This window comes from Excalfactoria chinensis, chromosome 3 (genome assembly GCF_039878825.1).
Source record: "Excalfactoria chinensis isolate bCotChi1 chromosome 3, bCotChi1.hap2, whole genome shotgun sequence".
NCBI lineage: Eukaryota > Metazoa > Chordata > Aves > Galliformes > Phasianidae > Excalfactoria > Excalfactoria chinensis.
Window position 1 is genome coordinate 77,069,234 of NC_092827.1, and position 24,650 is coordinate 77,093,883.

At 41.0% G+C, this 24,650-nt stretch overlaps 1 protein-coding gene across 2 annotated transcripts in view; it reads left to right on the top strand.

The window, feature by feature from the left end:
* Positions 1-11: 11 nt before the first annotated feature.
* The window catches only part of ZFAND3 (zinc finger AN1-type containing 3), a 126,323-nt gene continuing 101,684 nt past the window's right edge, over positions 12-24,650 (top strand). Inside the window, exon 1 of one of the 2 annotated variants that reach the window (XM_072332717.1) lies at positions 12-163. Coding sequence is in view for 1 of the 2 variants with exons in the window: in XM_072332716.1 (XP_072188817.1) it covers positions 635-705 (71 nt within the window). In the remaining variant the exon portion in view is untranslated. Of the gene's footprint in view, positions 164-242; positions 706-24,650 lie in introns of those variants that run through there. The other variant, XM_072332716.1, reaches the window with a different exon arrangement.

Consider the following 24,650-nt stretch of genomic DNA (forward strand, 5'->3'; position numbering starts at 1 on the left):
CGCCACCGCCGACAACCACCCTCCGTCGGCTGTCCCGCGGCGGTACCAACGTGTGTGTAACGCGCGGGTAGAACCGAACGAGGGCGGCGGGCGCAGCTGGCTCTGCCAGGCCCCGGACATCCCTTTGCCCCTCCTCAGGGTTACTCATTACGTCCTCGAGTCTGTAGGTGCCTTCTAAACTTGTTTCTGTCCCAGTTCCAGCCCCTTCTCAATCCTACGTCCCCCCGAGGCTGGACTATGGTACAGCCCGCTCCCAGCTGATCTGGCGGCTCGGCGAAACCATCCCGCTCAGGACGGGGGGGAGGCGAGGTGCCGGCGCAGCGGGGGGCGCATTGTTGAGTCACAGGCTGAGCGGCGCGGGAGGGCGGGCGCGCCTCGAAGCCTCAGCGGGGTCGCCGCAGGAGCCGGCGGGCGGGAGGGGCTGCCGCGGACAGCGCCGCCTCGGAGCGGGCCCGGCCGGTAGGGCGCGGCCGTCACCCCTGCCGCGGCCTCCCCTCCGCCGCTGCCCCGGTGGTCGCGCCCGGCTCCAGCTGACCGGCCTGGAATCCCGGCTCGAAGCCCCGAGCCCCCCCCCCGCTCGCCCGCGCCCCCGCCCGCCGCTGCCGCCGCCCCGCGTCCCGGCCCCGGCCCCGCTATGGGAGACGCCGGCAGCGAGCGCAGCAAGGCACCCAGCCTGCCGCCGCGCTGCCCCTGCGGCTTCTGGGGGTAAGCGGGGCCCTCGGGCGGGAGGGGGCCGGGCTGCGGGGGGCGAGGCGGCGGGGGCCGGGGGCAGGGCCCGGGCCTTGCGCTGCCCTTGGGGGAGAAGGGTGGCCCCGTCCCTGCGGACGAGCGGGGGAGGCGACGACGGCGGCTGTGGCGCTGGGGTTGCGTTGTTCTCCCTCGGGGAGCCGGGTGTGGGGGGCCGCACGGCCTGGGCCTCCCTTGGGCTCAGCAGAGCAGGCCCGGCCGCCACCCCGCACGCGGGGCTCTTCTGAGGCGGTTGCCGGGGCCGAGCGCTGCGCTCCGGGCCTTCGGCTCCGCAGGGGAGTGGCGCAGGGGGAGCAGGGTAGGAGCGGAGGGACCCCCCGCTGTGCCTCGGGCGGGCAGGCGGTTCCGTGCGGGTCAGGGAGCGCGCGGCGAGAAAATGCTGCTTTTGTCACCTTGCGGGATGGGGAGGGGGGGAGGGTCGCGCTGGATGAAGTCCTGTCGTTTGGCTGAGCCTCTTCTGGAGACGAGGGAGTAAGGGTCATGTCCGTTAGCTAAAAGGTGGTGGTGGTGGGGGGGGGTATATCGGCCTGTCTCCTGCTGAACTCCTGTCATCCAGGGTTGTGTCTGCTGACTGGATTTCCTTTTTTCAGAAATCAGATGTATCATGGCAGATGGTGTGCTGGCAGACACACGTGATCACAGAATGCCTGCAATGTATATTGCAAAAAAATATATCAGTTCCCAACCTTCGTATTTATGAGGTGTTCCAAGAACGTGTGACTCAATAGGCTTCTGAGGGCCCACCTGAGCTCTACATTGTCTGAGATGGTTCCTTCTTGAGATATTGGTGTCGCACAGCTTATAGTGCCCTGGGGGAGTGGAGGCTGAGAGGAAGGAGATGCAATAACAGTGATTGATGTGCCTGAACATTGGGGTGTTTTATTGAGTGGCAGGGTTTTAAATGAAAACCCAGTTTTGAATTATGGTGGAAACCTGAACTGCAATATGTGCAGTGGCACTGTTGGGAGTGATTAGGCAAAATATAGTAACAGGATACAGCAAATGATTTTGCTAATTTTTGTTTTGTTTGGCTCCCATCTTTGGTCCTGTTGCTTCCCACAGTACAGTGGCAAACAAATTGCTGTTATCTGTAAGGCAGTGTACTGCCTGTGTAACGTGACGCTGGCATGAAAGTCACAAAGCAAGGAAAGGGAACTTTTTCTCTGGGCTGAACTTTTTGACTGGTTCAGCATGTTGTGCTCATGAGAAGGAAAGCTGGTGCCTCGTGTTTGAGGAGCTGCTTCATGGTGACAGGAGGCTTTCCAGAAAACCCTCTGCCTTTAATGACTCCACTTCTTTCCTAAAACGTACATTTCCTTGCACAAACAACCATCATAATAAAAAAGTGCCCTGTCAGCTTGCATAGTCTTATTGTGCTTCTCTGTCCTGAAGAAACTCAAGTGTTGCCTTGTCATGGCTTACTTGGGTCCTGCCACTGCTTGAAGAGATGTGCAGGTAAATGTGCTTGGACATGTCATTGTAGTGAAGCTGCGCTGGCATGAGTTTTCATGAAGTCGCGGTTTTATAGCAGCTTTCTGAAGAAAACAAAGAGTGCTAGGAAAAAGATTGGTGTGCATGTGAAGCTGGAATTCTGCCCTCGTTGTCAGAGCTATGCCAGCAGTGTATCATACAAAAGATATCGTTTCCTTATTGATTTCTGTTTTGCTTTCACAGTTTAGAGGCTGTATTTGCCCTTTATCTGCAGGTTTATAATATTCAAGTTGGGAATAATAATTCGTATGAAATTCCTGAATAAAGTTATGTAAAGGAATAGTTTTCCTTTATGTATCAGTGCAGTGATTAAGAGTTCTGGAATGCCTGCTCTTGAGTTCCTTGAACCACACAGGCATCAGAAGAGTTCCTTATCACTGAAACAAACAGAAGGGCCTAGGTTATGCTCAGTAGGCCTCGGCCAACTATAAAAGATAATGTTGGGATTTGTGATTGTTTTTTGTTGGTTTTGGCTTTTTATTTTTTTTCCTCTAAAGCTTAGAGGCCCCGTTTGCAGTGAGGTGAATATTTTGCACAGATAAGCCACAATAATAGAAAGCATTCTGGAAGGTACCAAGGGAAACATTAAAATTGAAGTGAGCTGTGAATCTGTGGGCTGAATTTTACCTACTGGTGCCTAGTCCTAGTATAGCTCCTGAAATGTACCCTGGTATAGTGCTGGAGTTCAAAGAGTTTACAAGAGAGGACTGTATATGCTATTGCATTAAAGTTGGAGGGATTCTTCTTTTAAAATGCTGAGGTTTATATTAGAAATTCAGACCCTGTCAGTTGCAGGAATCTCTAGTGACTGGAAAACTACTAAACTCTTGATGTTTCAAGATCTGAGAGACTGAAAAATGAACAACTGAAAGAAGGGACTCGAGTGAAACTCTTCAGAACTTCTGTAACATCTCCTTAAGGTCAACAACTAACGTTTTCTTACCTTTTGTGGGAGATCATAGAAGCCATCTTTAAACTTCTGCAGACTTCCCTTTCTCTCCAGAATGTCCAGCCTGCTGTTTTTGCTCTAGTCAAGTTCAAATGGAGCACTGGATCTCTACATTTTACAAAAACTTCTTTCACAGATATTGATTTATTTATAAGAAACTCACAGAACTTACTGTGTGGAAATATTTTACTCCTCACCCCATCCCTTCTCTTTTTATTTTTGCGTTTTAAACTTCAGTCGCTTGCAACTATCTCAGTTTTTCTTGGAATAGTCTTAGTGTACAAAGGTTGGAAAGGGCGCAGAATGCAAGTTGTTATTTTAGTTTACTTCATTTAGAGTTTCTGCTGTGCTTGTCATTCTTATGATCTAGAAAATTCTTTCTTTCCTGATTAACAGACAGTGTAATTCTTTTTTTTTTCTTAGATGAGTGGATTTCAGAAACCCATTTTACTTTATGGCATATATAAAATCTTCAGCTCTAAGTTAATAAATACATGAAAATATTGCTATATGCATGTATTCCAGTTAAGCCACTTTGCTTATTAGAGATGAGGCATAATCCTTTAATGAACTTCATCTTGGCAGTTCCCTGTTGGCTTTTGGAGCACTCCACAAAGGTTTCACTTGTGTACAGCTCATGAAAGGGCTGAGGTTTTATTATTACGCGTTATATGCATAGGTGAGAGTTGTAAGGTAAAATATTCCTTGGCTGCTAGGCTGTGGAGGGGTAAGTCAGAGAAGGGTAACTTCTACAGTGGTAGTGAATGCTGTTTGGTGGTTTCTTTGTTGGGTTTTGTTTTTTTCCTTAATAGTCCAGACTGAAAGCAGAGCATTGCATTCAGTGACTTAGAACAACAACAAAAAACAACAACAACAAAAAAAAAGGAAATATGTTAATAGACATAAAAACAAATGAATTCCACTCTTGAAATGGTGGCAGCCAGCAGGAAGTTGATTGAAAACACAGTATGATTAGTTTCATCTCATCTTATTTCTGGCAACTCTAAGGTACTGTAGTCAGCTAAAACTGATGGCAGTGTTGTTTGAGAACATGCCAGCAGGGTTTTGTAGGGTAATGCCATTTGTTCTGCCTTTCTCTGACACTGCATACATCATAAACGTGGTGAGACATGGTGCCCGAAGCACTGAGTACTGGCCTAATCCCGAGTTTATTTCTGAGTCTGGATTTTCCAGTTACTTATGTATCACCAGGTTCCTGCCATGCCAATCTAACTCTTCCCTCAGTTTTGTTTACTAAAATTATACACTCGATCAAATGGTGAATCATTTAATGCAAGTGCGATTTGTTTGTGACTGTATATCACCAAAGCTTGCATCTAGCTTATAAACAAATAGTGACTAATTTCTTTGTGCCATTAGCAAGCCTCTTCTTTGGGTAGTCGTCTTCTTGGTGATTGCAGCTGGTTGTTCCATATGTACTGTCAGTGACTGCCTGTGTCATAAACGCTTTATATTCTCATAGGCCGTGTACATTGTCCTGAATGAATAATACCTTCATAAATCTAATTTTGCTGTTGAAACAGTATTTAGGTGTTCCTAAGTAACATCTCCAAGGAGGCTTGAGTACACTGTAGAAATACATGAAATACCTTTCCCTCTGAGAATTAGTTTGTCTCTTTGCTTGGATCATGCACTTACTTAGCCAGGGTTTCACTTACAGTAGCTTTGGAGCAGGTATTAGAAGAAGCAGTGAAATATCAGTTTATGCATGACAATATATTTTCTACCAAATAGGTTTTTGTGGATTAGACCTCGGTGTTCACTGAGGTCCTCGAGCAAGCAGTATGTGATGAGGTAGAAATAAGGTGCCTTAGGATAGTGCTGTGTGAGGGAGCGGCAGGGCTTCTGTGTGGATGGCAACAAATGTCAGGTTTTTTCCTCCTTTGCTTTAAATCAATAAGGTAATGATGCTTCTGTTTTAAGAAGGATAATTCTTACAGCGTTGTACAAGACATAAAACATTTTCAAATATAAAAACTTAATTGCTTTTGTTACTTTCAAATTTGCTGTAATACAATAAAACTAACCGTTGTAGAATTACATTTCCCTAGGAAATGCTATGGAGGATTATAAGAGAATTGGAGAGTCATTGAAATTCTTGGATTTAAGTTCTGGAAGATATTGAGAATTGTGAGACATGGAGTAGCTTCCATCTAAGGAAGGAGTAGGGAGAGAAATTGGGCTTTGTCATGTTCACTGCTTGAATAAGAAGGTGCAGAATAAAGAAAGATGAACTGGGAGGTTCTTGGGGATTCCCTCAGTCATAATACAAGCTGCAATGCTTCTCTACTACTGTCAAAAAGTAGACTTCTTTTGTTTCTGAACTTTTCTATACAGTGAGCGAGGAAGGTTGCACAGTTGCAATGAAGGTCTTGCATTTGGGATCAGGGCTAAGCTTTCTGTTTGCTGCAGAAGCTGACCTTTAGGAACAGGGGTTATTGGCACTTGAAGTAAAAGCAGATGAATTGGATTTAATATTTTAACAGTAATAAACTCTTTTCTAGGAATGCAAAAACAATGCTTTCTTTTGTGGTACTTAATAGAATAGGCAGGACAGAAAGGAGATTTTGTTATTTAATAAAAACCAGCTGTTCTGGATCATACCAGGGATGCATTCAGCCCTGTCTTTGATTTGCGTGATAAGCAGTGCTAAGGGAGTAAGTGTAGGAACAGAGCAAGCATGCAGCACTGCTTATCTCCATACAGCTCTTTTGCTTCTGGCAATCTGACATAAGGTTGTCCTTTGCTTTATAGATTTATGGCTTAGCAGAATTAATTATATTTTTTTTTTATGGATTTGTGTAATGATTTATTGAATCCATATGCACACTTGACCCTCACAACATCCTGCAACAAGTGGTTCCATAATTTAGCCATGCTGCTTATGAAAAAAGTAATTGGTTTTGTTTCCTTTAATCTTGCAGTGTGATAATTTTAAGGAGTGAATAAATTCAAGCAGCTGGTGTGTGAGGGTGTTTTGTTTAAGAAGATCCAAAAATAGGCCTGCTTGATTAAAACTGTCTGTTTACTTCTTCAGGGAAGCCAGAATTTGGGAAAACAAACACTTGCTTAAACCCGTGAATTTATTCAAAATCTTTATATAAAATATTGTAGAAATACTTTCTAATTATAGACAGATGCAGTGCTAATTACAGGCAGCTGTACCCAGCACCTTTTAATCTAACTGTAAGTTCCATACTGGTCAGAATGAAATTCAATTTCGTAGCTGCTCCTACCGGTGGAACTGAGATGAACGGAGTGGATGTTGTGTGCTGCTTTTTGAAGCTTGCAGGAGTTGAGTAAAACGTGACGTGTGTGGGTCACCGCCCAGGTTTCCTTCAGTCTTCCTGCCTGTCAGTACCTCCTGCCTTTCTTTCGTAAACTGTGATTAGTGGAGGCATTGCAGTTTGGTCACTGCTAATGATTCCAGGTAGTGCTCCAGAATAGCTTTCAGGCTATTGAAGTCTTCAACTGTTGTGCTGCAGCACAGATGCATTGCGTTTTGTGTATTGCTATGTTTTACTGACAAAATGCTTTGGGTCCTCCTCAGTTTCTAGTCTGGTCTGTTAAAAGGGTATAACACAGGTATCGGTTTAAAGGAATTACTGCTGTTTTTGATTGCGTTTCAACCATTTCATCATCAGGCTTCCACAGAAACATTAATGTTGTTGCTCTGTGAGCCTAATGTGTAACATGAAATCTCAAGGCGATGGAAGCATTGTAACTCAGTATTTCCTTTAGGATGTTGCAATCACAGTGCAGCAAAGCATTAACTCCATGATGGATATATTCATGGGAGCTGTTTGGTTTTGATTTACATATTTTCATTAACGTGCTATGCCAATTATTAGTGGATTTTAGAATATTTTAATATAGTAGTTTGTGCATAAGCATAGGCTTTAGAGGCAGTTGGTGGACATTATCAAAGTGATGACTTCTCACAGTAAAACAGTGCTTATATTCTTTGAAGTTTAAAATGTCACAGTGTTCTTCAGTGTTTCCACAAATATACAACCTTTGGCGGCAGGCTTGGGATCTTTAAGACTTAGTTTTGGACAGTATTTGATCTTGACTATGGTGAAACACTTATTTGGTTTTCAGAGATGGATGCCCGGTTTAGCAGGTCAATCAGACCAATCTGTTCTTTCTCCCCTTTTGCTCAAATGGCACTTTATATCTGAAGTGGTTCCTGTCTGTTCAGGGTTGGCAGAGCTCTCTAGCATGATGTCTCATCTTTGTTTCTAGAATTAAAAATCAGTCATATTTGCAGCATGAATTTACTTTTTTAAATGCCAGATTTGTGAAGTAACTTAGGTTTAAAATGGGTATAAAATTGGTATATACCTTTTTTCTTTACCTGTACTCAGGAAAATGTCCTGGGTCTACAATTCATGGAATATTAAAATCATTTCAGACAACTGCACTTCAGTTTCTCTTCTGATAACATCTGAGCAGTAGCACTGTAGCAATTGAGGTAATACCTGTACAGAGAAGTTGGAAAAAACCTCATCAATTATTTCCTATCACATCTGATGTGCAGCAGGGACCGCTTTGCTGTATGCCTTGTGCCAGGATCGAAGGTGTCCTGTTTGCTTCCTGCTGCTCAGTCTGCCCATCATACAGATGCTGTGAACTTTAACGTCATAGGTCAATGCGAGGAAGGTGAATCTCAGTTTCTTAATGACATAAAATTTTTACTTGTGCTTTAGGGAGATTTATTTTTAAAATGGCTTCTACTGACACTGTGTCATTTGGCTAATGTTTGATTTACAGTGTTTATTTGGTGCAGTTTAGGGAGTAACTAAGTAATGAAAAATTTTGGCAGGAGATAAAAACTGCTTCTCCTAAAATTTTAGTGAGCAGTCAGACAAACTGTGAGAAAAGGAGGTTGTGTGATGATTACTATCTTTAGTTCCTAGCTTCAGTGTGTATGACGTGGTACTGGGTGAGTTGTTTAATTTGAGGGCCTAGTTTTGTAATGTACATATTTAACTTCTGTTTGTTTGAATGTGGAAGTTCTATTTAATTTCCAAGCACTTAAGAGATAGGGAGAAGAAAGGAACAAAATACCAGATTAGAAGCAGTCTTGATAATGGGTTTTTGAGTGTTTTTTGTTGTTGTTTTTCCTCATGATGGCTCCCTAACTCCTTTGAAAAGCAGAATCCAAAGCCACGTCATCATGGACTTTCTTTGGCTGAGATCAGCCCTGTCGCCAGAACAGCAGCATGTTGATCTCTAATTATATGTTGCTGGAGATGTCTCAGAGGAAGTTGCTTATATTAGGTAGGTAAGTGCTGCTTTTTAGAAAGGAACCTTCGACACTGGAAACTGTATTGGCCTTCCAGCTGTCGGTTAGATTGCTTTTGGTCAAAGATGCTGTCCATACTAGTCTAGGTTGTTGGTAACTCATTTATGTGTCTACAGAACTTTTCTTTACTAATATCCAGTGCTGCTCTATAAAATGCATTTTTAGCTGGAGAAAGGTGAGTCTTAGGTCAGGTATTGCTGGTAACATGTACAAGAGCAGGCAACGATGCAGTAATGCTTGCCTGTTGTTTCATATCCCAGTGTTATCTTTTTCCTTAAGTCTCCTAGTAGATATTAGTGACTTCTGAAATAGTCTAGGTGTTGCCAAACGCTTGCTTATTCTAGTATTCTCTTGAATTGCTGACATATTAATAAATTAGAAATCTAATATTCTCTATTTTTAGAATCAGCTTTTGACTGCATGCATCTTTGAAGGAGTAGAACTTGTGTGATTCAATTATTAAGGTTCTCTCTATTTTATAAGTGTGTAAGCCTAATTCAGTTTTTAATAGCAACGTTGTTGTGGAAAGTGGTGTGATTTCATTTCTTAAAAATGCTCAAAATGTTAAAAAGTTGAAAATACAGTCATGAAATGAGCCATGAATTGTGCTATAATTGATAAAGTGCTTTCAGGAATAATCCATATATGCCCATAACTTACCTGACTAACTTAGGCGTTAATTCATTTCTGAGCTTTCAAAAGAAAGCAATTAACAATAGTATCTGAACACTTCAGATATCTCTTCTTGGCACTGGGTCTTTGTGATTAATACTTCATTGCAGAGTAATTGAAATTAAAGTTGCCTTGCAAATAATAATTAACTGAAGATGGAGCAAATTGACTCCTCATTTGATTTAAGGAAATGACTGATTCTGCTCATAACTCCTAGTGCTGTCAAGTGCACAGAGTATTTGTGAGACTTGCAGTGTATGTATTTTATATTTCTTCTCTAGATTAGTTACTATAAATGAGAGTGTGGAATATTGCTACATTCCCTCTTCTTTTGCCTGTAGTCTTGAATGGCCGACCTGACAGCAAGGAGTATTTGCAGGTTCCCAAGCTCCGTTCTTCATAGAGAGATGTTTGTTTTAAATCAGAACTTGCCATAAAACAATGTTGACCTATTAACATGTTGTTTCCAAGGGTATTCATGTTGAAGGAAGTGCTTGTGGTGGGTGGAGGAAGTTTCTTTCAATCATAAGGGTTGCTATGCAATTAGCAGAGCAAGAACCGCCTGCATTACACATCTGGAAGTCTCAGGTGGTTTTGTAGCACTCTCTTGATGAAGATAGGAGCCCATTATTATCCATTATTCTACGATGCAGTATTTCCTTTTATTATTAATGTTCTCCTGTGACTAATTCAAGCAAGACCAGAAATCTTTCTGGTGAATAATTAACACTTCCTGTACTGCTCAAGTGGCTTGTAAAGGCAGATTCAAGTGGTAAAAACCCGATGTATAGAATAGTATATAGAATTGTATGGCAAATTAACTGGTGTAACAAGGGCTTTAGTATTAAAGATCAGAATTCAGTTGCCTGAGCTCTGACATGTCCTCTGACATGCATCCAAAATGCAGATAACTGAAATCCTGGTTGCTTTTCAAACTACTGTAAGTGGAAACTCAAATAAATAGCGTTAGTCCAAGGCTGTAAGAATTGTAAGCCTGCACCTTTCAGACTGCATAGCAGAGGTTGCTGTAATTGTATTTTCTTGGTGTGTGTCCTCAGATCAGTTTGCCAGCATATTGCCAAGTTCTAGATGCCTTTGAGACAAATAGTGAATTAGTTGATCCATGTTATTTCTGTCATTATTTCCATTATCCGAGTTGGTGATAAGTTTCTGGCTTCTGTTAGTGTTTGTTGCGTACTTTAATGCAGAAGTTCTACTGAAACACAGAATACTGCTCAGGTGCATCTATCTATTTTGAGGATGGAAATAGCTCTAGAATAAGTTCCTTTTGTTTGAGCGCAGCTTTGACTACCTATTGTAATAATGTTTTTCCTGATATGAGTAGCATAAACTTGTGAAGCTTTGGGGGTTGTTTTAGTTATTTGAGAGCAAAAGGAAGGCCACTCAACTTGTAACTACCATACTGAATTGATGCTCCAAGCACATTTGAGCTGCTAAGTTTTCTCTGAGATGGTGATGCAGACAGGGTTGCTCTAAAAGCTTGTGTTCTCTGGGTGGCTGTGAGGGCAGATGGAGAAGAAGGTAGGGGGAATGGTGTAGATGGTCCTTCTCTTAGGTTTTATTGTTATCCAATTAATGAACAGTGCCTTCCCTTCTCCTGCTTAGCTTTCTTGTCCCTCATCATCTGCAGGGTAGATAACTCTGAAGGCAGATTGTGCATTTTTATTGGATCAACTGAATGCCTAGCAGGCCAGCTTTTGGATACACAGGCTTCCTTCAGTGTACAGGGAAACTTTGCTTTTTCTAAGTGTTTATCTAGGTATTACCTCTGTCTCCAAGATCACTTCTGTGTGTATGCCTATCTCCTCATGGCTAGCAGGAATCCGAAGATGTCTGTCTTCTGCCATCTATCTGGACAAATGACCCCAGTTAATGTTTGTGTGTTGGTTTTCTGTTGTTGAGTTGTGGGTATGGTTCAGAAACTGTTGTTTCTGCTGAAGTCATGTAGCAAGTGCTGAGTGTAGTATGATCTTTATCACAAAATATGTGCTATGTATTGAACTGCAGACTTGTTTAATTCACTTAGATTCTGGTTGAATTAGTCAAATATAAATGTTTTCTGTGGATGCCTAGGTAGCCTTTTCCATTCCTGTAACAGAGAGAAAACATCTCCCTATATTGTGTAAAGGAAAATTGGTGCTTTAATAGCTGGAAGATCCAAACTGTTTATTTGCCAGTCTGGTGTTGAAAGGGGCAGTGCATCAAGTACAAGTAGTGAGAAGTAAGATGAGGAAAGAAAATCATGTCCATGAAGGCTGTAGACTGTGTCTGCTGTTCATAAGTTTCCTAGTTGATACAGGCCAAACAAAGATATCTATAGTTCCTCAGACTACTGTGGTGAAAGTGGGAGGATGGTGTGGTCTCCTTATAGAAAGGGCCCTCTGAGAATAAAGAATGCAGCTGAAGAATGTTCAAGGATATATGATTAAAAGCTGTAATTAAGTCAAGCGCGATCTTGGTGATGTTTTTTCTCTTTTGATTTGATCTTTCTCAGAGATATGAGATGACTGCAGAGTTATGGGTCGATACTCTCCTTGCTTGCTTAAATTTTTAAAATGCCTTTTAACTTCTGCTCCTATTTAGAATTCAACATCGGCATAGTTGATGGAGCAGTAATTATTTCTTTGAAAGGATAAATAACAGCAGGACAAGGGGAAATGACTTTAGGTTGAAGAAGGGAAGATTTAGGTTGGGTATCAGGAGGAAGTTCTTTACTATGAGAGTGGTGAAGTGCTGGAGCAGATTGCCCTGAGAGGTTGTGGAAGCCCTGTCACCGGAGGTGTTTAAAGACCATGTTGGATGGGGCCCTGGGCAGCCTGGTCCAGTATTAGATATGGAGGTAACCCTGCCTGTGGTGAAGGATGGGAGGGGAAGGGGGGGTGGACCTTTGTGATCCTTGAGGTCCCTTCCAGCCTGTGCCATTCTGTGATTCAGTAGGCTTGCAGTGTGTAGCAGAGTCACAGTGGTGGTTAAAACTTGTGTCTTCTCCTTGTGTACTGACCAAGTTACGCAAAGCTTGGATGAGTGTTCAGAATGAGGTAATGGTATGGGGTTCTTTCTTATTACCTGCTGTTAATGACCGCTCAGTGCTTGGTTACCATGCCTTTGCCTGAGATTACCTCCAGAAATGCATGAATAGCTGATCGAACGAAAGGGCCTTTGCTGTTTGCTCTCTGCATGCGTGTGAATGAAATATTTAACTTGGCTCTGATTTCCCACAGCCTGAATTAGATGCAGTAAGTGCTGATTGTGATTTTTCCCTTCGGTACCAATTAGCAAAGGAAAATACTAGGAAGTTGGAGCACTTTCCCACGTTTTCTCCATATAATTTCAAAACAGGAAAATGATGAGGATAACATGATGGTGTCTGAGTGCTGCACTACTCTCATTTTTGTTCATGTAAATAAATATATGCTGTCTGCTTTAAACGCTTAGAAAGTAAAAGCTACCTTGTGAAAATGACAACTGTGAAGATTACAGTTTGTGTTTGCATTAATCTGGATCACTGAAGATGGAAAAGCCAAAATACCAATCTGCGTAAAGGTTTCCTTCTCCTGTCACAGGATGAAGGATTGTTTTTTCACTAGGTGTTTAAAACCCCTGAACTTTAGAGCGGAACACGTGCACTGAATTCGTTCTACGCTGGTAATTGAAATTCAATTGCCTGAGAAGTGGGAAGTGTGCTGTGTGAGATATGAGCAAGGCTCAATGCACTGAATAGGGGGTCTCATTCGAACTTTACATCTGGCACCCTTTCTGGAAAGCGCTGTTCCTGGCCCTGTCATCCATCAGCATGTGTGTGCAGCAGTTCATTTCTCCTGGCTAGCATGCTGGTGTGTGGTGCCAATTTATGCTCTGTAACCAACATGGAGTTAGTGGGGCAGAGTGTTCAGCGGGCCCACACTGTCTGCTCCAGCAGTCACAGCCTCACTTAGGGGGCAGCTCACTTCCAGTGCAGCTGCAGTGGGATGAGAGTTCCTTACAGAGAGCTTTCAAGGCACAACGTGAGAGACTGCTGGGAACGTGTACCTTAGGGAATTAATTGAGGCTGCGATAAAACTTTGAAGGAGGTGAGAAGAGGGGAGAGTGAAGCACGTTCACATTTTGATTATTCATTTAGTTTCCTCATTGCCATTTCTCTTAAGTGCTCACCAGCAGGGAAGAAATAGTAGGGTTGTTCTTTTTTGTTTTGCTTTTTTTTCAGATAATAAAAACTTACTATTTTAGGATGACCTTGTTCTCTCTGTCCTCCAGCCATTTTTTTTACATCTGCTGTGCTTGCATAAAGGCTTTAGTTTTATAAGGAAAGTGTCAAGTGGCTAGGCACAAAATTTCATCTCTCTTATTAATTCTATAGATGCTGCAAACTTCCCCACATATGGCTTTAAAAATAAATCTCACTGCATATATGTAATTGTATTATGACAAAGTGTTTGGATTTGAGGGAGCTGGCAGCAAATTGAGGGTAATGCTTAAGATTTTTGTGAGATCCTGATAATTAATTTTCCTAAGGTAGGCTGCTAATTGACTTCATGTAGTAGAGAAGAGTAGGCTAATGCTTGTCTTGAATTAGTTGTAAGAATTAAAAGAAGTTTCATGTTTAAAATGCAGAAGGGGACTTACAAATGCAGGTAGCTAAATTTGGGAGTTAAGACTTGCCGCTCACTGATTACCCCCAGCGGATTTGTTCTACCAAACTTGTATCCATGCAAGACTTATTGCTGTTGGTAGCATGTTTGTTATAAAGCTAAACACTTCATTAATCTCCCTGTGCCGTAGTATGCACGTTGGTTACTTAGTTGCATTTATCATTAGTTAGATGCTGGAAGTAGAGATGAGCAGGTTTTGTGTTGTCAGATTATTGTGTAATGGTTTCTCATACTCCTGCACTGCTGAAGTTATAAAATCAATGGGATTTTTTTTAAAGGCTTCCTCTGATTTCTCTGGGCTTTACCTGTTCTGTTCTTTGTTAGTGCTAGCCATGTACACCCTGCCTTACAGAGCTGCCACAGAATGAAGTGTAAGATAAGTATGTTTTAAAGTAAAACTTACACTTGAAACAGCAATTGCATGAAAATGTTAATTTGTATCTTACAGATGCAAAATGCCCCATAAATGTTGTCATTATGCAGTGTTGTCATCTGTTAATTCAGGATGTTCAGTGCTAGAATTAGTTTAAATCCCCAGTGGAATTTTTCCCAAAGTAATTGGGTAAAAGAAAAGAAATGTGACATGGTGTAGACCAGGAAATAGCTGGTGCTAGGAGGGGTTACAAGTAAGTTCAACCACAAGAGCCTGCTTATATTGTTGGGGGGAATGAGCAGAAGATTGAAACCCAAGTGCCTTGTTATCTTATAGCAGACTTAGAGATTTATGACTGAAAGGTGTGTATGGAACATGCTGAATGCTCGCTGCTGATTGTGCCACTTGCTGCTTGCAGGAGGAAATTCTGAGTTGGGGACTGGGATAGAGCGCTGGGCAAAGGTTATTTGTGTGCTGTGTGACCCAAGTGTTATTCACTGGAACCAAATACCGGGGAAGTGTGGAACAACTCTTTGTGGCAGCAGATAGGTACAGGCAAACTCCAGCTTTCTGGGTGCAATCAGACAGAAAGGACTTGGACCTTATCACTCACGTGCCATCAAGAGGAGTGAGGGTGATACTGAAGTGCAGGAGGCTGAAAGAGATTTGTGAGAAAAGCAGCAAAAACAACATTCTGTACCTTACAGCATAAAAGTGGATTTTTGTTGCTGGTTTATTTTTATTTTTAGAAAAAAGATCATGTGTCAATAGACATTTTCAAGCTAGGGAGTATTTATAGTCCCAGCTTCCTAGGTTTCACTCACTGACAGGTTTATTTAGACTTTTTGTAGGCTTTCAAATATTGAAAAGCCTTGGGAATGAATTCAAACCATCTGAATTATCATCCAATAACATTGGATGGAATCTATTTCTTTGTGAAAGTGGAGTTCTGGTTTGTTCACTGGTGGGGCCTGTTAGAAGCCCTGGAAGCGATACGATTGGGTTAAAAACAAAAAGAACTCTTTATCATTCATGTAACAGGGCAAGCATAGTTCCTGTAATGGAGTGTCCTTCGCTGAAAGTACAAATATAGGAAGTGATTTCAAAGCATTTAAATGAGTTCTGTATCAAATCCCACTGAGCTTTTGAAAACATTATGTTGCCAACCGTACTTACATAATATGATCAAGCGGTGTTTGCGAGCTTGTAGGACTGAATCCAAAGCAGAAATGCTGTATCTTAGTGGGATGATTGCTTAGTCAGCATATGATAGGGTTGTGTGTGCTGACTTCTCTTAATTGCATTTCAGATGTAATTGCTTAGTTCTCTTCTTCTATAAAGCATATACACATTTAACAGTGCAACAGTTGATATCAACTTTGGAATGAGTTCTGTGTTGGAATGAATAATACAGTTTTACATTCAGATATTTTCACCAGCTGGCAGGATAACGGAGCAAACTGCTCTTTATTTAATCAGTAGTTAGCTTTCAGTGATGTAGTAAAATTTCAGAGCATTCAAATGAGAGGATGCCATAAAACGGGATGAATAACTAACCTTAGCTTGATCTGTAGTTCACAAATGGGAAAATGGGTCATAAACACACGGGCATTTATTAGCGTTCTAAATATCGGTGTGAAATGTTTGTCTGTGGACAGAAATGTAACTATTTTCATTGTACATCTACACTGACCACAATGCCATAGCGCAGTGGTCTTCTTATTGGTAACTCTCTTGTCTGTGTCTGCATCACTTCACTTCACATTACATTATTATTGTTCCTGTGCATAACCTGTTTGGGGAAAACACGTTCTCGGAATGACGTTGGTGCAGCATTTGTTTGGATTCTGTAGCAGTATGTTGCATTTTCTTGTGCTGTGTGACCTATTTCCAGACAGCTTTCAGTTGGAAATAACTGCTTTCAAGTATTTGTTGTGCTTTACAAAGGTGGCACCGTTATTTTCCATAAGGGACAGACTTCTTGCGCAAACATTTTTAGAGCACGCACAGTGATTTACAAGTGTAAGGAAAAACTGGGGAATCCTGAGACTTATAGGACTGTAATCCATGTGTTCTCCTGTTTCTGTGCAGTTCTGTTGTGCAGCGTTTAACTTTCTCCTGCCCTTAACTCCTTTTTATGTGCCTCAGGAATTATGCTGCATTTGTGTGTCAGGAGCTTTGGTGGCAATAGGATTTTCCCTGAATAGAGTGATCAGGTGTATTGCTTTAAGTAGGGAATGAGATAGGATTGCTGAGCACACTGGCGGTACTGTGGGGAGCAATTTAACTGTGGTAATGTTGGGGTGGGAGTGATATAAAACTGAAGTTCAGGTGCCCTTAGTCAGCATGACTCAGATTCCCGTACTTTCCTGTTAAATTCAGATGAACTTGGCAGAGCAATAGCCATCATTGGTACGAATGTTTAACATTCAACACTTGAACTCAAAATTGTAGTATCGGTCCTTTTGCCACCAGTCTGTCCCGTAATAAGCAGTTGCTCTCGCACCAAAAGGAGCTTTGGTTTCATAGATATCTGAATGTGTATGCTCTGTAGGAAATAAGCAAGCCCTTAGTCCAGAACAAGCTGTAAGCTCTCAAATTCCAGGGCGTCATGTTTGGTATAGGACAGTTTCAGCAGCATCAGTGACTTGGATGATGAGTCAGTAATGAAAAACTGAGCTATTCCATCCACACAAATTCTACTTTTATGATTATATGCATTGTCAGTAAGATGTAAAGCCTTCATACAACGCATGAAGTAGAAATGGTACGAGGAAGGACAGAGATGGTCTCCCATTGGAGCTGAGAAGAGAGAGGTGGTTTGTTCAGAACCTCTTCTTCTCCCCATAGACCGTTCTGTTCCTGCTGTTGAGGAGGCATCTGGGCTTTTCTGGATGCTGTGGGATGAAATGTCCCTGGTGTGTTACAGAAACAAGCCCTGCCACCAGAGTGCGAACACTTTTATTATAGATGGTGCCAAAAAAAAAAAAGAGAGAGAGAAACAGGAATGGAGTGTATTCAAAAGTTTCTTACATGCTAAAAAAAATATAATACAAAAAGGAATATATCCTTCATTCCTTTGAAACTGTCAACACAAGGGTGGTTGTGTTGCTGTAGTTGACTGGAAAACTGAGTTACTTAAATGAAAGAATTGTGTTTGTCAAGAAGCTGCTAAGAAAGTGTTATTCACATATACAGCGAGTGAGAAAACGTAGTCTTAAAAGTAGTGTGAGATGAATGGGAACGTAGGAGGATTTAGGGTTTTAGGGAGCATATAAACAGGAAGGGGAATGGCTGTTGACGAGGATGGACAGTGTTAGGACAAGAGGGAATGGTTTTAAACTGAGACAGGGGAGGTTTAGGTTAGATATTAGGAGGAAGTTTTTCACACAGAAATTGGTGACCCACTGGAACAGGTTGCCCAAGGAGGTTGTGGATGCCCCATCCCTGGAGACATTCAAGGCCAGGCTGGATGTGGCTCTGGGCAGCCTGGTCTGGTGGCTGGAGTCCCTGCACATAGCAGGGGGGTTGAAACTGAATGATCATTGTGGTCCCTTTCAACCCAGGCCCTTCTATGAGTTTATAATGCAAAGGCGTTTAATTTCAATGTGGGGGGTTTAAAAGCTCCATTGTTTTGGGAAAGTGATGTTTAGAATGTTTAGAACTCTGTCTAGAGCACAATTGTAGAGTGGTGTATCTTTCCTTTGTATTTTCTGCAAAGCCGACTGCATGACTTTAATGGCTGCAGTGTGTTAGGTCTCTTGTGCCACTCCTGTGGCGATGTGCGGGGGCTTTCAGACAGCTTGTTTCAGAAGCCTTAAATTGATGATTATACCAGTCTCTGTTATTATTGCACTTATATCGAAGCAGTGAGCCTTAGCTTTGTATTTTATTTTTTTATCAATTCAAACAATTAATTTGTATAATTGACTTGAAAGAAGGTAACATGGGTTCTTTGCTAAGCTTTAGAATTTAGATAGGGTAGCAAAGTTTGATCATTTCATGCGTGATGCATAGAAAATGAAAGCTTGAATTGGTGTTCAGTGGACTTGGTAATTCTACTCCTCTGACAGTGTACAACTTCCTTTTGAGGAAAGCTTAATTCTGAAGTGTGAAGTTGCAGCTCATTGAAAGTCTGAGGTCTTCACTTAAGTTACGAAGGGGACTTGTGGAATAATAAATCTTTTCTGTGCTTTTTCCTGTTGCTGTTTTAACCTTTATAGAGGAACTTACAAGCTTTGGAATTTGTTTCATCAATAGACCTGTTGGGACTGTCAGGCCACTGCTTGGTTTGGCTGAATTTAATAAAGTCTCAAGAAGTGAGAGCTCTCTTCAGCCTTTACTGAGGGATCAGGAAGTGAATTGAATTACACAGTATTGTTCGTTTTAGCTTTGCTCAAGCATTCTGAGAATGCCTCTCTTATTCCTTTAAATAGATTAAATATTCATGTTGCCTTTGATTTCCTGGGTTAGTTTTTTTTATAATAATACTTCCCAATGTGTTCATTCTCCTGTGCTGTAAATTACTTATTCTTATGCTGAAAAGAGAAGCAGAAAAAGAGCCCAGAATTCCTGTAGTGTAAAAAGGAAGCAAACAAACACATTTCCTCATTCATTACTTTTACTTTAATTGCTATCAAAGTGTTCTGGGTTATTTTTCACATATGACACTGAATAAGATAAGACTTATTTCTGTTATCAGAGCAGTCTGTTTCCCCTTGTGTAAATAAGACAAGACCTGTGCATCAATAACTCCGGTTATTATACATGACTGATACGATGTCAGTCATACATTTCATGTCTCGATGAGTAACCTATGTTCCCCGTAGATACATTTTCAGATCTCACAGGATGGATGGTGATTAGTAGTGCCCACCACAGCTGAATTTCACTGTGGCCTTGCAATACAACTGTAAGCAGGCTGTGATTCAGATTTTCCAGAGTTCAGGGATGGTCTTCTGAATATGAGGCAAGACTTAATGTGATTCATCCGCTGATACTGAAGCGTGGTAATGTGTTCCTATGAAACGTTTCCTTTAGGTAGTAAATTCTCACCAGTGCTGCTACTAGTTGAGCTGATTTGGTGTTAACAGCAGCAGGAACCCTTATGCTTTGCAGATGTGAGAGTACCTGGAGAGTTACAAATGTTCAGTTCAAACTGGTAGAGCCCCGCAGAGTACAGGTTCTGTAGCACTGTTAAAAGGCTACGAACATTTTTCCTGTGCTGGTACTGTTCTGTAATGTCTTATCATCTTAGTGGCCTTGCACAGAGCCTATTAAGTGGTTCTATCTGTGGTATGCTTTAAGGTATACAGTCATCAGAGTTCTTATTGAATGAACGATTAATTTAGTTTGGCTTTGTGTGTGTGCAGACTTTGGATGAGTGTGAGACCTGATGGGAGGTTAGCATCACCTAATAAAAGACAAGCAATCTCTTCTTAACTTCCTTTCCTACTTTCCTGTTGCCATGTCTATTGTGTGTATGTTATATATATATATATATATATACACACACACATATTACTTTCTTTTTTTTTTTAAAAGTTCTGCAGACGATTTTGATGCCCAGAGCTAACCTGAAATGTGGAGAGCAGAACTGAGCTTGTCAGTTATACAATGGAATAAGGGACCAGTTCTTCACAGGATGCACTCAGGAAAAGGAATAGGTGGAATACTGACTGTCACATACCCTCCTGTTTCAACTCCAGCTTGTAGATGAGTGGTCTAAATATGGAGCTGTGCGCAGTGTTTCAGTCCTTTCCAAAGATAACAGTAGTGACATAAAAGCTTTCACTGTGATGAGTGTGAGATAAAATTATTTTCAAATGGGGAATCTTTTAAGGCTTTGAGATATCACACTAAAATGGTAGCTCTTCATTTTTGTGTTGTTTTTTTTCTTTTTTAATGTCCATAGTTTCTAACTTTTAATTTTGTGCCCTGTTTAGAAGATCATACGTAAAACTTGAATGGAAAAGTGAGCATCCCAGTGTTAGTTATGACCTACTAAATCTTCAGTTTGCGTGATCTCGTTAGTAAATAATTTGGGAGCTATGTAATCTGGGGTGGTAGCACATTCAGTGTTCTTGTAATTGCTTATTTTGCAGTCTCTCAATCTTCAGCTGGTAGCACGGGGCTTGCCCTGCCTCTGTTGTCGTCATCCACCTACACAAGCATGTTGGATAGGTGAAAGCAACTTCTGAACAGTTTCATGTGATGGACTCATTACATACCAAATTTGAGAAGCAAGTCAGGTTTAGATTGAGGACAGAATCCTTTCTGTAGTCATGATGAGGGCGTTAAAAGCAAAGCAGGAGTGCTTGTCTATGATAATCTATTTAATTTTAGGATTCTCCCCTTCCCAGTCATTTAGTTAAATAGTTGTCCAAAATGTGTAGACTTGAATAGTTTTTTTCTTTTGCATACTGTATGGGAGATTGGTAATCACAGCCTGAACCTCTGATTAATCAGCTGAGGCAAGTATGGGGTCAGCTGTGGGAGCACAGGTGAGAGTGATGTAGCTGTGTTCCCAGAAGGGGTGGAGCTTGACTCCATCCCCTCTGAGACCTCATTTAAGGGCTGACTCCCACTGAAGCAGTATCTCTTGGAGATTGCTCACCAGTGAGGACTGCCCCAGCTTCTTCAGCCAAGGCACCACCACTGGTGAGTTTTCCTTTGCTTATACTTTCTGTACATTTGCTACCATCTGTATATTAATAACCAATACACATACTGTTTAATATTTTGTCTTATCTTTTCTGGTAGTCAGACTTGTGAGTGAAGAGCACTAGAAGTAGAGAACATTCCTGATTCTTATTGCTATGATGAGGAAGACAGGCAGTAAGGGGAAAGATATCCTGGGTCAGTCTGTTTCCTCTGTTCTTTTCTACTCTTCCCTAGGAGCTTGTGCTGATACTGGAATTATGAAGCATTAGTTTTCCTGCATGCTGCAGTTGAACATGCAGAGGAGAAAACAGCTCTTGGTCACCATCAGAACAGTTGAAATTTTTGCCATGGCACAGCTCTTGGACATTTGAATGATGAATGTTATATTGGGATTGCTAGAATAACTACGTTAACTACCGCATCCTGAATATTTAGAAATGAATTGTTACTGTTTCCTTTTGATGTTTTGAGAAGTACACTGTTCTACACCTTTTGAGGAGATGAAGGCAGCATGAAAGATGGGGGGAAAAATCAGACAGTGTGGGTGTTTTAAGACTAGTGTGTAAATGCCAGTGAAACTCCATAAGGAGCAAACATGTTGGATTTAATTCAGCGTGGGTGTATTTGGTCTGAGCTGATTTTTGTGTACCGTGCTTAGTCTGTGAGAGTGTCAGTGGAAGATAACCTCCTACTGTGGCCTTGTTAGTGTTAGTAGCAGTGTTAGTAACCATGCAGTTAGTAAGGAACTAAGAAATTGATGTCTTGGAGGTTGTTGACTTTCTAGACTAGAAAGAATACAGTTTGAAACTCGTAGAAATATGGCCTGATAATTTTTTAGTTTTGATTGACATAATGAGGAAAGATTTGTCCTCCTGTGTGAAAGAGAAAAGAGGAAAAGCGTCTGTATTATTGTTAATAGCATTTATGTATTATGACTCAAAATACTTTCATTTAACTTTATCCTTTCACTTTGATTGTTTTTGTTTTATTTACACTTAAATTATGCAGACATCCATGTAGACAGCTTTCACATTACTGAAAATTATTCTTTTATCACATGGTTTTGTTATTTTTCCAAGAGTTTGTTTTCTCTGTGGAGGAAATTCTTAATTGAATCAATTTGTTCAATGAATCAGGATACATATTGTCTTGCATTAACTTGTAAGAAAATAAAATGCCCAAGACCAGAATGCTGTGTTCTAAAAGAATGCGTAGGGTGCCCTTCATCTGGTTTTTGGAGCAGCTTTACTGCTCCTTGAGTCTTCTCTGTTTGATCTCAGTTGCGTCGTTACAAGTAGACAAGGACTATTAGCTAGACCGCTGCCTATCTATAGTAATGAGAGGATTGAGGATAACTTATTATTTGCTCTCAAATCAGAGAGGGCCAGATTTTAAATGCATATTTTGAAAGTAACTTTTTTCCTGGGATTGGGGCATCTATTGTAGTTCTTCTTTCTGAAGATAGTTGATTACTGCGTCTTTTATTGCATTTGCTCTCGGAGATACTACATTTGCATCTCGAGCGCTTTAAAAAATTACTTTGACATCATGAAGCACTAAGTTGTTTTAAAGGTGTTTCCTGTTTTAGGTAACATGAATTCTGGACACGAAAGCTGTTTAATTTCAGAATGATTACTATGGAGGTTTTATGCTTTTTAATGTATGCTTAAGGTGTTAAATTAAAAAAAGGCACAACCAACCAAGAACAGTGAAAACCTACGCAAAAATAGCAGTTAAGTGTCAAGGGGGGGAGGCTCTGCTGAGTGTGTTGATCAGAAGTGACAGGGGAGGCGGTGATTCCTCCTGGGGTTATCAGGGAGAAAATGAGCATAGTGATGAACTGTGTGCTCTCTTGTGGAAAGCATTCAAAACTTGTATGGTTGCAATGTTCCTTTTGCTGCATGAAATGGAAGTGCTTGAAAGGACATTTAGTATTTCTTAACTGTGCAGACTTATATTTTGATTTTTCATTTCGGCATTTGTCTTTAACGAGATGGTTTGGGAAGGCTTATAGAGCCATGCATCTCATACAAGTGAAGGGTTTGAGGGGTGGCAGTAGTCATGAACATCATCCACTGTCACAGAAACACCGGAGAAGGGAACACTGAATAGAGTGATTCTCTTAAAAGAAGGAGCTGCTTCTATGTGCACTATCAATTGATCTGTAGTGGACAACTTGTGATTGTGCCTGGTTGCACATTTATGAAAAACATCTCAGCTTCTAGGAGTAGTTTAATACCTTGCTTAGCATGAGGATTTCTGTTGATCACTGTCAGCCTAACTCTTGCTCATAGTGTTTTTTATTTTCTTGAGGGCTTGTTCTCTCTTTTTAAGTGGTGTTGCCAAAGATTTATGTTTATATTGGTTTGTTCCTTGAACTCTTTGTTGTTGTGAGTTTTACCTGATTTATTTTGTTTTTCAGAAACGTCAGAAGTTGAGCGTTTAACACAAACATCTCTTAAGGGCTATGTTTATACGCGGTTTCTTCTGATTAGAAAATGTGTTCCTTTAAATCACACTAAACTCTGGCTCCTGGTTTTAAAAAGAAAGAAAAAAAACAACCAACAAACCAGAAGTTTGACTTCTTCTCAAGTTAAAATATCCAAAATGTTCATCTGGACTAAAACTTTGCATAAGGTGTTCAGCATGGGTATTATGTTGCCCCTTTGCTGCAGTATAGCTAGCAAGTGGAACTCTGTTTCTTTACTCCAGGACAGTTTTTTGAGGCTGAGAATCTCTGTTCACATTCCAAGAGATGAAAAAAAATGATAAAAACTTCTTATCTGTGAGCTATTAGAAAGTGAATCAAAACTTCTGGGGGACAGGGTCGTGAGACCTGGTTACATTTTCCCAGGTGAGAACCGAAAATGACTGCCTCTCATCAGGTGCAGAGACAGCACTGATCTAAATAAGAGCGGTGTTGCTTCCTGGCTGATGATTGGGAGCAAGGTTTGCTGGGGTGGAAGAATGTGGGTTTCCCTCAGCTCACCCTTTGAAGATTTCACTAAAACCTGGTTTCAAAGAGGAGGAGGAAATGTGCCCGTGAGCTTGCATACTGGTGATTTCTTTTAGACAGTTTATGAACAGTAATAAGATAGGATTGCAGGCACCTCATTGGAATCATACATGTTCTTTTCAAGAAGCACTTAAATTCTGCCCTGATATGGAAATCTAGATTTAGAAACATAACAGAAAGAAAAGGTAGAGTATTTCTTGAACAAAGCAAGAAAGCATTCCTTTTCCAAGACTGGTAGGAGCTACATTGTATCTTGCTCAATGATAAATACCTTGTGTTCTGTGCTTTTTCTTTTTAACTTGTAGAAATAAATCATAAAAATAATTCTTGGGGTTCTGACTCTTCTTGTCATATCTTCTGTGTATAGCGAACCTTTAAGTGTTTTCTCTTTTGGTGCTTGGGATGATTAATATTTCAAATGTTTTTTTTTGCCTGTGTAATGTTAAGTATTAGAAGTATCAATGCAACAGTGGTGTTAGTGTACTTAACAAAACGTGTTTATGAATTCTGGCCTAATGCTGTGCAACAGCATTTTTAAGTAGTTTAAATAAGCTGTCTTTGTAAAGGTTATTTGTGCATTTGTACAAACAATCAAGGTTTTTGAAATACTTTGCAAGGCATTTTTTTGTTGTTTGAAAGTTCTACTAATTTCTAGGGTATTATAATACTGATAAGCATTTTCAATTGTCTTCAGTCAGAAAAATAATTCTGGTGCAAACATAAAGGTACCAAGAAAACCT